Genomic DNA, 12,163 nt, shown 5'->3' on the forward strand with positions numbered 1-12,163 from the left:
CAGACTCTGAGCTGTCAGCAGAGAGCCTGACACACGGCTCGAACCCACTAACTGTGAGATCATGACCTGGGCCAAAGTTGTACACTTAACCTACTGAGCCACCCAAGCACCCTAAACTCAACAGTATATTGAAAGCATTATTCACCATGATCACGTGGGATTCATTCCTGGGCTTCAGGGCTGGTTCAGTATTTGCAAATCAACCAACATGTTGCATCACATTAATAAAAGAAAGGATAAGAACCATATGATCCTGTCAATAGAAGCAGGAAAAATATTTGACAAAATACAGCATCCTTTCTTAACAAAACCTCAAGACAGTCGGAATAGAAGGAACATACCTTAACATCATAAAAGCCATATATGAAATTCCCACAGCTAATATCATCATCAATGGGGAAAACTGAGAGCTTCTCCCCTGAGATCAGGAACACGACAGGGATGTCCACTCTCACCACTGTTGTTTAACATAGTGTTGGAAGTCCTAGCCTCAGCAGTCAGGCAACAAAATGAAATAAAAGGCATCCGAATTGGCATAGAAAGTCAAACTTTCACTCTTCACAAATGACATGATACTCTACATGGAAAACCAGAAAGACTCAACCAAAAACTGCTAGAGCTTATACATGAATTCAGCAAAGTTGCTGGATATAAAATCAGTATACAGAAATCAGTTGCATTTCTATACACCAATAATGAAGCAACAGAAAGAGATATCAAGGAATCATTCCCATTTACAATTGCACCAAGAACTATAAAATACCTAGGAATAAACCAACCAAAGAGGTAAAAGGTGTGTATGCTGGAAACTATAGGAAGCTTATGAAAGAAATTGAAGACACAAAGAAATGGAAAAACATTCCATGTTCATGGATTGGAAGAACAATTATTGTTAAAATGTCAATACTACCCAATGCAATCTACACATTCAGTGCAATCTCAATCAAAATAGCACCAGCATTCTTCACAGAACTAGAACAAACAATCATAAAATTGCATGGATCCACAAAAGACTCTGAACAGTCAAAGTAATGTTGAAAAAGAATACCAAAGCTGGAGGCATCACAATTCCAGACTTTAGCCTGTATTACAAAACTGTAATCATCAAGACAGTATGGTATTGGCACAAAGACAGACACATAGACCAACGGAATAGAATAGAGAACCCAGAAATGGATCCACACATACATGGCCAACTAATCTTCGACAAAGCAGGAAAGGCTATCCAGTGGAAAAAAGACAGCCTCTTTAGCAAATGGTGCTGGGAGAACTGGACAGCGACATGCAGAAGAATGAACCTGGACCACTTCCTACACCATACACAAAAATGAACTCAAAATGTATGAAAGATGTAAATGTGAGACAGGAAACCAAAAACTATGGGAGAGAACAGGCTGCAACCTCTTTGTCCTCGGCTGCAGCAACTTCTTACCTGACATGCCTCTGGAGGCAAGGGAAATAAAAGCAAAAATGAATTGTTGGGACTTAATCAAGATAAAAAAAGCCTCTGCACAGCAAAGGAAATAACAAAACTAAAAGGCAACCAATGGAATGGGAGGAGATATTTGCAAATGATATATCAGATAAAGGGTTAGTATCAAAAATCTATAAATAACGTACCAAACTCAATACACAAAAAGCAAATAATCCAGTGAAGAAACGGGCAGAAGATATGGATAGACACTTTTCCAAAGAAGACATTCAGATGGCAAACAGACGCACGAAATGATGCTCAACATTGCTCATCATCAGGGAATTACAAATCAAAACCACATCGAGGTACCACCTTATGCTGGTCAGAGTGGCTAAAATTAACAACTTAGGAAACAACAGATGTTGGCAAGGATGTGGAGAGTGTTACTCTCTTGCACTGTTGGTGGGAATGCAAACTCATACAGCCACTTTGGAAAACGGTATGGGGTTCCTCTAAAAATTAAAAATAGAATTACCGCTACAACCTAGTAATAGCACTACTAGAAATGTATCTAAAGGATACAGGAGTGCTGATTCGAAGGGGCACATGCACCCCAATGTTTATAGCAGCACTATCAACAATAGATAAATTATAGAAAGAGCCCAAATGTCCATCAACTGGTGAATGGATAAAGAAGATATGGTATATTGCACAACGTGGATGGAACTGGAGGGTATTTTGCTAGGTGAAATAAGCCAGTCCGAGAAAGACAGATATCATATGCTTTTACTCATATGTGGAATTTGAGAAACGTAGCAGATGACCATAGGGGAAGGGAAGGAAAAATTAGATACAAAAAGGGAGGCAAACCGTAAGAGACTCCTAAATACAGAGAACAAACTGAGGGGTGATGGGGGTGGGGTAAATGGGTGATAGGTATGAGGAAGGCACTTGTTGGGATGAGCACTGGGTGTTGTATACAAGTGATGAATCACGGGAATCTACTCCTGAAGCCAAGACTGCATTTATGTTAGCTAACTTGACAATAAGTAAAATATTAATAAAAAAGAAAGAAAGAAAACATAGACATTTTAAATTTCACAGGGCTTGGAACTGGGTAGATGTGACTGCATGAGATAGGAAGACACTAAAGAAAGCCTCAGGTTTCTGTCTTGAGTGACTGGATAATGGATCCAAGGGCAGAGGTAGCCGGCCCAGAGAAGGAATTATGTGTTGGATGCATAGAGTTAGATTTACCTGTGGAAAGTCCATGTGGATCTTCCAGGCAGTTAGATACCAGAGTCCAATCCTATGGAAAAATAAAATCAGACTCCTCTGATGTTGTTTTTCTGCCATGAGTTATCAAGTACTTAAGAGCAAAGCAACACAATTTAAGGAGAAATATTGCACAAATTGTGAGATGCTGACCTTCATGTAAGAGCCTTGAAGGTTTTTGTTTTATTACTTCCCCCAAATAGAAGTGACTTTTCAGAGTCTATATCTAGATAATTTTTGAAGTATTTGGAAAAGGCTTATTTTGCTGCTATTATTCTAAATTACCTGTTATTGACATTTTGGAATCTATTTTAACTCTTTAGGTTTAAACCACAGGTATATTGAAAGAAAAGGCAGTGGTTTAGAAGAAAGAAATTAATCAGATCAGAGTAGTGTGCCGATGAGATGAGATAGATTATGTTCTTCCAGAGTTAATATCTGTTGGTTGAATAATACCAAGTTAATTAATAATAATGGAACGAATTGTATCCCTCCACCCCCCACACACAAAAAATAGCCTAACATTACCATTCTTTTCTTCTGATAGTTGAAACCTTGGATATATGAAAAATTGTCATGCCCAAGGGGAATCAGAATGGTTCTTGAAATTTCTTCCAATCTGATGATTCTAATTTTTAATGAAAAAGTAAAACAATAGTGTATTTAATACTTTAATCCAATTTATTGAAATATGAATGACAACATGAAATCATTTAACAAATACTTACTGAGTCCCAACTGCTTCTAAGGCACTGAGTACTGGGCTTCAGGATGAAGCAAAACAAAGTCTCTGATGCATATGTTTTCAGTAGAGGAGAATGTGAGGGGCGCCTGGGTGGCTCAGTCGGTTAAGCGGCCGACTTCGGCTCAGGTCGTGATCTCGCGGTCCGTGAGTTCGAGCCCCGCGTCAGGCTCTGTGCTGACAGCTCAGAGCCTGGAGCCTGTTTCAGATTCTGTGTCTCCCTCTCTCTGACCCTCCCCAGTTCATGCTCTGTCTCTCTCTGTCTCAAAAATAAATAAACGTTAAAAAAAAAAATTAAAAAAAATAAAAAAAAAAAAAAAAAAAAAAAAAAAGAAGAGGAGAATGTGTACCATGCTGTAAATATATAAACACATGAACATGTCAGGTAGAGATAAATGTTGTGAAGAATAGAAGTGAGTTGAATAGATGGAGAGTAAGATGGCAGCAGGCATGCTGTTTTGTAAGGAATGGTCAACGTATTCAAAATAAAATGGGGCATCTGTTGGATCAGTTGGTAGGCATCCGACTTTTGGTTTTCTGCTCAGGTCATGATATCGTGGTTTGTAAGATTGAGCCCCACATCGGGCACTGTGCTGTTAGTGTGGAACCTGCTTGGTTTTCTTTCTCCCTTTCAGTCTCTGTCCCTCGCTCACACACATGTTCTCTCTCTCTCAAAATAAATAAACATTAAAAAAAGATACCCATACTTTAAAAAAGAATATATAGATTTGCATTTATGCAACATTTACAAAACTAAGGAAATTTCACCTGGTAGTGTTTTTAAACTTGACTTCCAGAGATACATTTCAAACTATTGAAAGTGGCCTGGGTATGTATTTATATAAATGTAATGTTAAAAATGGGTGCCTGGCTGGCTCAGTATGTAGGGCATGTGACACTTGATCTCAAGGTCATGAGTCAAAACCCATGTTGAGCATAGAGCTTACATAATACGATGTACAAAATAGGAAATTATTTTTTTTTCATAATAGGAAATTATTTTTAAAACTTAAAGCTCATGTGCAGTAGAGTACTATGTAGCCATTGAAAATTTCATTGAAGGGGTGCCTGGGTGGCGCAGTCAGTTAAGCGTCCGACTTCAGCTCAGGTCACGATCTCGCGGTCTGTGAGTTCGAGCCCCGCATCGGGCTCTGGGCTGATGGCTCAGAGCCTGGAGCCTGTTTCCGATTCTGTGTCTCCCTCTTTCTCTGCCCCTCCCCCGTTCATGCTCTGTCTCTCTCTGTCTCAAAAATAAATAATAATAAAAAAAAAAAAAGAAAATTTCATTGAAGAAAAATTTAGCAGAAAAAATACTGGAATAATATATATAGAAAAACATTGATTATTTTGATAAGTATGTGGTATAATTGTATATAATGTAAATGGCCTTTTTTTGCTTTCATATATGATATAAAATTTTTACAGTGAGTACATATTTTATGATAATAAAACAACTTATTTTAAAATATCAAACCCTTTAGATTACCACGTAAATTAATGGTCACTTCAGGGGCACCTAGATGGCTCAGTCGGTTAAGCATCCAATGTCAGCTCAAGTCATGATCTCATGGTCTGTGGGCTTTAGCCCTGCGCTGGGCTCTGTGCTGACAGCTGAAAGCCTGGAGCCTGCTTCGCATTGTGTCTCTCTCTCTCTCTTTGCCGCTCCCTCTGCTCACACTCTGTCTCCCTGTCAAAATAAAATAAAGACATGAAAAAAAAAAATTAATAGTCACTTCAGTGTATTTAAATAGTAATCATTAATCACTTAAATATTACTACTGCTTTTAAAAGTCACTATGCAAAAAGATTTGATTGAAATGGAGAGAGCTTCAAAATCATAGCAAATCTTTGTGAAATCAGCTACTAAGAAATACTTCATAAATTTGTGTCCTTTTTCTTTCAGTCATCTGTTTGTGTGAAAGGATATAAAATACAGATAGATTACAATGATGTATATTTACAGAAAAACTATTTTGTGCTTTCTAAAAAGCAAACTAAAAAAACAAGCTGTAAGTTTCTCAGTACCATGTGAATTTGGGGCTTCTTGGAAAAATGTCTGATTTCTACATTCAGGGCAAGGACATTGCAAGATGAAGTTAGAGAATTTTGTAGTGCCAGGAAGTGAGGAATTGAGTGAGTGAGTAAGAGAGAGAGAGAAAGAAAGAGAGAGAGAGAACGCGAAGGGGGAGGGGGGCAGAGCAGGAGGTGCCACAGGGCAAATAGACAAAGAGATGGTCTGAAAGAGCTCCTGATGGCCAAAGCTGGAACACTTTGAGTACTGGCAGTGTTCAGTTCAGCTAAAAGCATAAACATGTGCAATCCCACAGTGATATACATGAGTAAATGAATAGAACAAATCTTCCTTCAGAAGAATTCCAAGCAATACATGTAGATACTTCTGTCTCCATGAGGTGGAGTTAATTCCCCTTACCCTATGTATGGACTGAACCCTGGTGACTCACTTCCCCAGAGAGTAAAAGGAAAACAAAACAAAAGGAAAAACAGTAAGGCGGCAGATATCACCTTAGCCAACATCACTAGGGAGAAGTTATGTTGAGATGGTGCTTCCCCTGGTAAGTGAGGACACCGCAAGTCTACGGTGGTCTCCCCAAACAGCTATAACACCAGTCCCGTCCTCAAAAATTCAGACCTACGTAGGCTGAGGAGGAGTCAACGAAATATGAGACTGGTAGTCTTCTGAAGTGTCAGAGTTAGAGAGGACTGAGAAACTGTCACCAGTTGGAGGAAACTAAGGAAACATGCTGACTGAATGCATTGAGAAATCCTGAAAAAGAAAAGACAAGACATTTGTGAAAGCTGGCGAAATCTCAGCATGGTCTGTATTTCAATGAATAGTGTTCTACCTAAGTTAATGTCTTAGATTTGACACATATGCAGGTTACGTACAGTGTTAACAGTAGAAGAAGCTGAGTGAGGGTGTATGGGAACCCTGTTCTGTCTTTGGGACCTTTTCTGTTTATCTGAAATTATTCCAAAATAAAAGTTTTATTATAAAGAAAATAGCAAAAACAAATTCTCATTGAAGAAATTGGACATCCGACTGATGGTATGTTTTTAGCTAGCAAAAATCCTCTTTTGGAAAAAAAGTGACATAAAAACTAATGTTTATTGACAAAAACCAAACAGTAGAGTGTAATCCATATGTTTGTGTGTGTATATATATACATATATATGGATTATATAGATTTGTTATATACATATACACACACATACATATTCTGTGTATGCAAATTCAAATGATCAGAAATGGACATTATGAGCGGCACCTGAATGGCTCAGTTGGTTAAGCGTCCGACTTTGGCTCGGGTCATGATCTTACCATATGTAAGTTTGAGCCCTGCATCTGGCTCTGTGCTGATAGCTCAGAGCCTGGAGCATGCTTCAGATTCTGTGTCTTCCTCTGTCTCTGCCCCTCCCCTTTTTGTGCTCTCTCTCTCAAAAATAAATAAACATGGGGCGCCTGGGTGGCGCTGTCGGTTAAGCGTCCGACTGCAGCCAGGTCACGATCTCGCGGTCCGTGAGTTCGAGCCCCGCGTCAGGCTCTGGGCTGATGGCTCAGAGCCTGGAGCCTGTTTCCGATTCTGTGTCTCCCTCTCTCTCTGCCCCTCCCCCGTTCATGCTCTGTCTCTCTCTCTCTGTCCCAAAAAATAAATAAAACGTTGAAAAAAAAAAAATAAATAAACATAAAAAAATTAATAAATGGACATTATGAGTAGCTATTTCAATAAAATAGAATTATGTCCTTTTGATTTTGTTCTTTTTTTAATTTTTTTAAACGTTTATTTATTTTTGAGACAGAGAGAGACAGAGCATGAACGGGGGAGGGTCAGAGAGAGAGGGAGACACAGAATCTGAAACAGGCTCCAGGCTCTGAGCAGTCAGCACAGAGCCCGACGCGGGGCTCGAACTCACGGACCACGAGATCGTGACCTGAGCCTAAGTCGGACGCTTAACTGACTGAGCCACCCAGGCGCCCCATTGATTTTGTTCTTTAACCCTTTTGTATTCTCAGTTCTTTTGCAAGAAGGTGAAATATTTATAAGAAAACAGGAAATCAGAAGTAGTTCCTAAGTACTTATTTTGGAGTGCTGTATTCAAATACATTTTTATGTCTTTCAAACAAATAGGCTAAATTACCATTTCAAATTATATATGTGCTTACTTTATGTAAGTGGCTTGGTGCATGAAGGTCAATAAAACATGAATTAGCTAAAACATACAATTTCTCAACTAATATTTGTAAATATTATTTATCCAAAACTCAAGCTGCTTATCAGTCAACATTTTGAACCATAACCAAAGGAAATGACATTCTTGTCTCTCTCTCTCCACTCCTCCATACACACACACACACACACACACACACACACACACACACACCTATGCATATATCTATATATAATGATGTTTGGATAATTCCTCACATTCAATAGGTGGGTAGGTGGGTAGATGAATAACTGTGTAAAATGTAGAAGGATGTGGTGCACCAACCTTTTGCCCATATTGATCATATTGGTGATCTCCTACGTTCAGAATTTACTTTCTACATCTCTCTTTCTGTATTAACTTCCTTTCAATTGGAAACATACATTATATTTTAGTAAAAAAATATAGCAAAGATAGTTTTTAAATAGTAAAATCTTTAGATGGTAAACCCTCCTCCAAAATATCCAAATTCGGAAAGTAAAGACTAACAATGAAATTAAAATAAAAAGAAAAGAAAACAGCCTTCTCTACCATGACATTTTGATGAATTGGGCACGTTACCAGCTCTCTGAGCTATTGTTAGAAACAGAATCGGGGAAGCACTGTGATTTTGCATTCAGTCTTTGACTAGCCATTGTTGTTGTTCAGATTGCTTAAACAGTTCAGCCATACATATTTAATCACTGCATAGAAAACTTAATTCTAGGGAGTGATAAGCAATCAGGGTAATAGAGGTGGGGGGGAAGGTGGCTTGTCCCAAAATAAGCACAACATAGTATTAGATGTCAAATGAAATTTAAATATATTTTTGTAGGAAATAGAATTAAATTCTGATAGTTTTTATAATATCCCAGACTCTCTTCAGAGTGTACAGTATGTTTTTCTGTAAGAATTTTATATCACAGATTATTTAGAGGAATTTTGTAATTTCAAAGACCACTCTAAGCTCACGTCCACATACTGACATGCAAGCTTTAACTTAGTCATAGGAGAACAGCTTTGGTTTCATAATGCAAGAGAGCTCGCTTGCAGAGCATTTTATCAGTTTCTCGAATGACCATTGACCACTTACCATCTGTCAGATGAGTGTTGGTCCACATGAATAGGGTTCCTTTATGTGTTTCTTAATATTCTAGGGCTGCATGAAGAGTTCAACCATGCCCATCCTTCTTCTCACTTTTTCCATTGCCCTAAAAGTGAGGACGAGAGGCACCAACATTTGGGCTATTCTGTGCCTGATACTGATTGTAGATTTTGATTTAGAAGAAGATAGGGGAGGGGTGAATTCTTTCTTCTATCTAAGCTCAAGGAACATTTCCTTCCTGAGAGATGAATGGGGAATATTTTATGTCAATTAATATATATTGAAGGTGTATAAAACAATGATGTGTCTATTATTCAACTGTCACTGACATGAAATTGACTGCAAAATTACTTTCTGGAGTTCAGAATTTACTCCCTCCTCCTGACTTTTCGTTTATGCACTTTTCAAGACAAAAAGTAATTTCTACTGACTGCTGGATTATAAATTCAACCTGGGATTTTATAATCATATTCCACTTTTTTTCTCTCTTACCTCTCATCACAGATGATAAAGATATTGCAATTGGAATTCAGCTGTGACAGTATAGATGATTAAGCTAAAGTCTAATTGGCTTTGCAGTGTTAGCAGAAGCCTAAATTTAATGGTTGGTTTTTCCCCCATAGTAAAATAAACCTCTGTGATTTACAGCCTTCGAGAACAGAATTCTGTTGATTAAGAAGGTCTTTCTATGGACGGTAAAGAATCGACTATATGGATGAAAATGTAAACTGCAAAGTTATATTTTTCTTTCTGAACTTTGTAGAATGCAACAATTCTCTAATTAAATAAGAACTAAATAGGAGCAAAACTTGTAATGGCAAGTGACGCAAAAGTGGATGTGGCTGTGGTGACTACATTCTGTCCCACCACTAAAGCTACCATGGGGTGGCCCGCTTAAAGTATTCCCTGTGGCAACTGAAGCAAACAAGTGCCAGAGAACTAGGACAGGAGGTGAGAAAACATTTCTCCAGGAGACTTTAAACTTGTTATTATTTTTCTCCAATGTCACTCTGGAATTCTTTAGCAAGACCTTGCCCCAAACTTAGAGGCGGGCTTCATTCAGGCTTGTAATTCTAAAGTAATTAAAGCTATCTAATTTGACTAGGTTTTATTTTATTTTTTAAATTTGTTTTTGATGTTTATTCATTTCTGAGAGAGAGAGAGAGAGAGAGAGCGCGCGAGCACGAGCTGTCTCTGGGGGAGGGTAGAGAGGGAGACTTAGAATCCAAAGCAGGCTCCAGGCTCTGAGCTGTCAGAGCAGAGCCCGAAGTGGGACTCGAACCCACGAACTGTGAGATCATGACCTTAGCTAAAGTCAGATGCTTAATAGACTGAGACACCCAGGTGCCCCATGACTAGGTTTTCTATTATTTAAAAGTAAAAGCTGAAAGGAAAGGATTTTTACAAATATTTTTAACGACAAAGGTCTAATTATAACTAAGCTTCTGTTTGTACTCAAAACTTGATATGAATAATTACAGTTCATCTTTGAGCCATCCCATGGATTGGGAACTTACTAACCAATAGTGCATAATAAGTAAGATTCATTTCATTTTTCTTTCTGGTGTGAGTAAGTAGCAATTATGAAACTAATCCACTCCCCCCCATCACCTGTTTCTAAGGATGGTGACAAAATTGTTCATGCTTCCAAAAAGTTTATATAATTTTATGTCTTCAATAAAATTCTCTAAACTCAAATTAGAGTTACTCTAGTCAGAAATGAGGCTAGATATTTGTTCTTCTAACACATATATGGGTAAGGATGTCTTTGCTCATGGTAGCAAAAAACATGGGCAGTCTGTTTCTCTCTTCCAAAGACATGCGGCTAACAAGAAATTTCAGGCAGATGTGAGGTCCAAGAGCAAATAGTAAGAAGCTTCTTAAAGTTCAATTAGCTATAAACTCTGGGTACTACCATAAAGGCTACCGAAAATGGAGTTGAATATAAACCGTTAGAAAAATGAGTACACCCTCAAACCCTGCATTCCAGGATCCTTTATTCTTATATCAAAAAATAAATTTGTGAGTACAGTGTATATTTAAAAACCATGAGTAGCACCATTTAAGAAAGATAATATTAAAATCTCATAATATGTCAAAGACGTTTAAAAAATTACTTTTTTCCAGTAAACTCCAGACTCCCAAGTTAATATTTGAAGCATATAAATAATTAATGGAATTTATGTTGTTAGTATTATAATTGAAGTAAGATTTTACGCTACTAAAGGTCCCTTTGGTCATTTTTTTATGAATACCCTCCATAAAATTTATTTCAGAACACATAAGCCAAAAGAAGAAATAGAACAAGAACCAGGACTCCAGATTTTTCAGGAAAAAAAACTTCTTTCTCATTTATTCTGTGCAGACATCCATTGGAAGTGGGTGTATTTTGCAGTGGGTAGCGACATACAAGAATTGAAATAAAATGTTACTTGTTTCTTCTTTTAGGGGCTGATGTTATCAACTTTGATGGCCACGTTGTGTTACCATATAGATTCAGAAACAAGAAGATGAAAACACTTAAAGATGTCATCGCCTTGAAATTTAAAACCTCTGAAAGTGAAGGGGTGATCTTGCATGGAGAAGGACAGCAAGGGGATTACATTACCCTGGAACTGAAAAAAGCCAAGCTGGTCTTCAGCTTAAACCTAGGTATGTTCTGACTTTTGGCCCCATTCTTTCCTTTTATTAGTATTCCCATTAGTAAAAGGTTAATGTTCCTGAATCCTTAAAACGTAAATTATAAAAAGAAAGCAGTTTCTGTTATGTTTTCAATTCATTTTTAATCCATAGTGGGTTAATCCATTTTAATTCGCATATACTTATTCATTAGAAAATAATTATTACATTCTTGGCCTAAGCAAGCTACTATACTAATATCTGAGATATGGTGGTGAGCAAATAGACAAGGTCCTTGAGTTCATGAAATTTATGACCTAGTGGAGGAGTCAGATGATATCTATTATTATTTTAAGACAACTGGATCAAAAGCAATGACTTCAAATAATGATAAGTATTATCAGCTCCATTAAATAGGCAGAGATGATAAAGGATACTCGAGGCAAGAACGGTCAACATTGGAATAAGTATCGAGGAATATCCTTCCCGGGAAGATACTCAAGCTGAGATCTCAGTTATGACTAAAACTAGCCATGAGAATGTTGAGGAGAAAAAGCAGTCCAAGGTAGCAATCCCTACTGATGAAAATCTGACCTGCTCGGGGAACAGGAAGGAGGCTGGTGGGGGTGGATGAAATGAGTCAGTGGGAGAGAAGAGAAAATCTGGAAGTTGGGGATTGTTCAAATCCTATTAAGATGCTGTACGGCATGGTAAAGGTTTTAGATATTATTCTTTAAGGAAGAGAAACTATAGGTAGGCTTTAAACCATGTGGCCTCATGATCTTATTTTTAAAAGTTTTGC

The 12,163-nt window shown here is 37.7% G+C and overlaps 1 protein-coding gene across 1 annotated transcript in view; it reads left to right on the forward strand.

Annotated features, from left to right (window-relative positions):
* Positions 1-12,163, forward strand: part of CNTNAP2 (contactin associated protein 2) — a 1,977,252-nt gene that overhangs the window by 885,286 nt on the left and 1,079,803 nt on the right. The window contains exon 5 of the mRNA XM_045496029.1: positions 11,191-11,394. Within this exon, the coding sequence (XP_045351985.1) occupies positions 11,191-11,394 (204 nt within the window). The remainder of the gene's footprint in view (positions 1-11,190; positions 11,395-12,163) is intronic.

Source organism: Leopardus geoffroyi, chromosome A2 (assembly GCF_018350155.1).
Source record: "Leopardus geoffroyi isolate Oge1 chromosome A2, O.geoffroyi_Oge1_pat1.0, whole genome shotgun sequence".
In the NCBI taxonomy this organism is placed as follows: Eukaryota; Metazoa; Chordata; class Mammalia; order Carnivora; family Felidae; genus Leopardus; species Leopardus geoffroyi.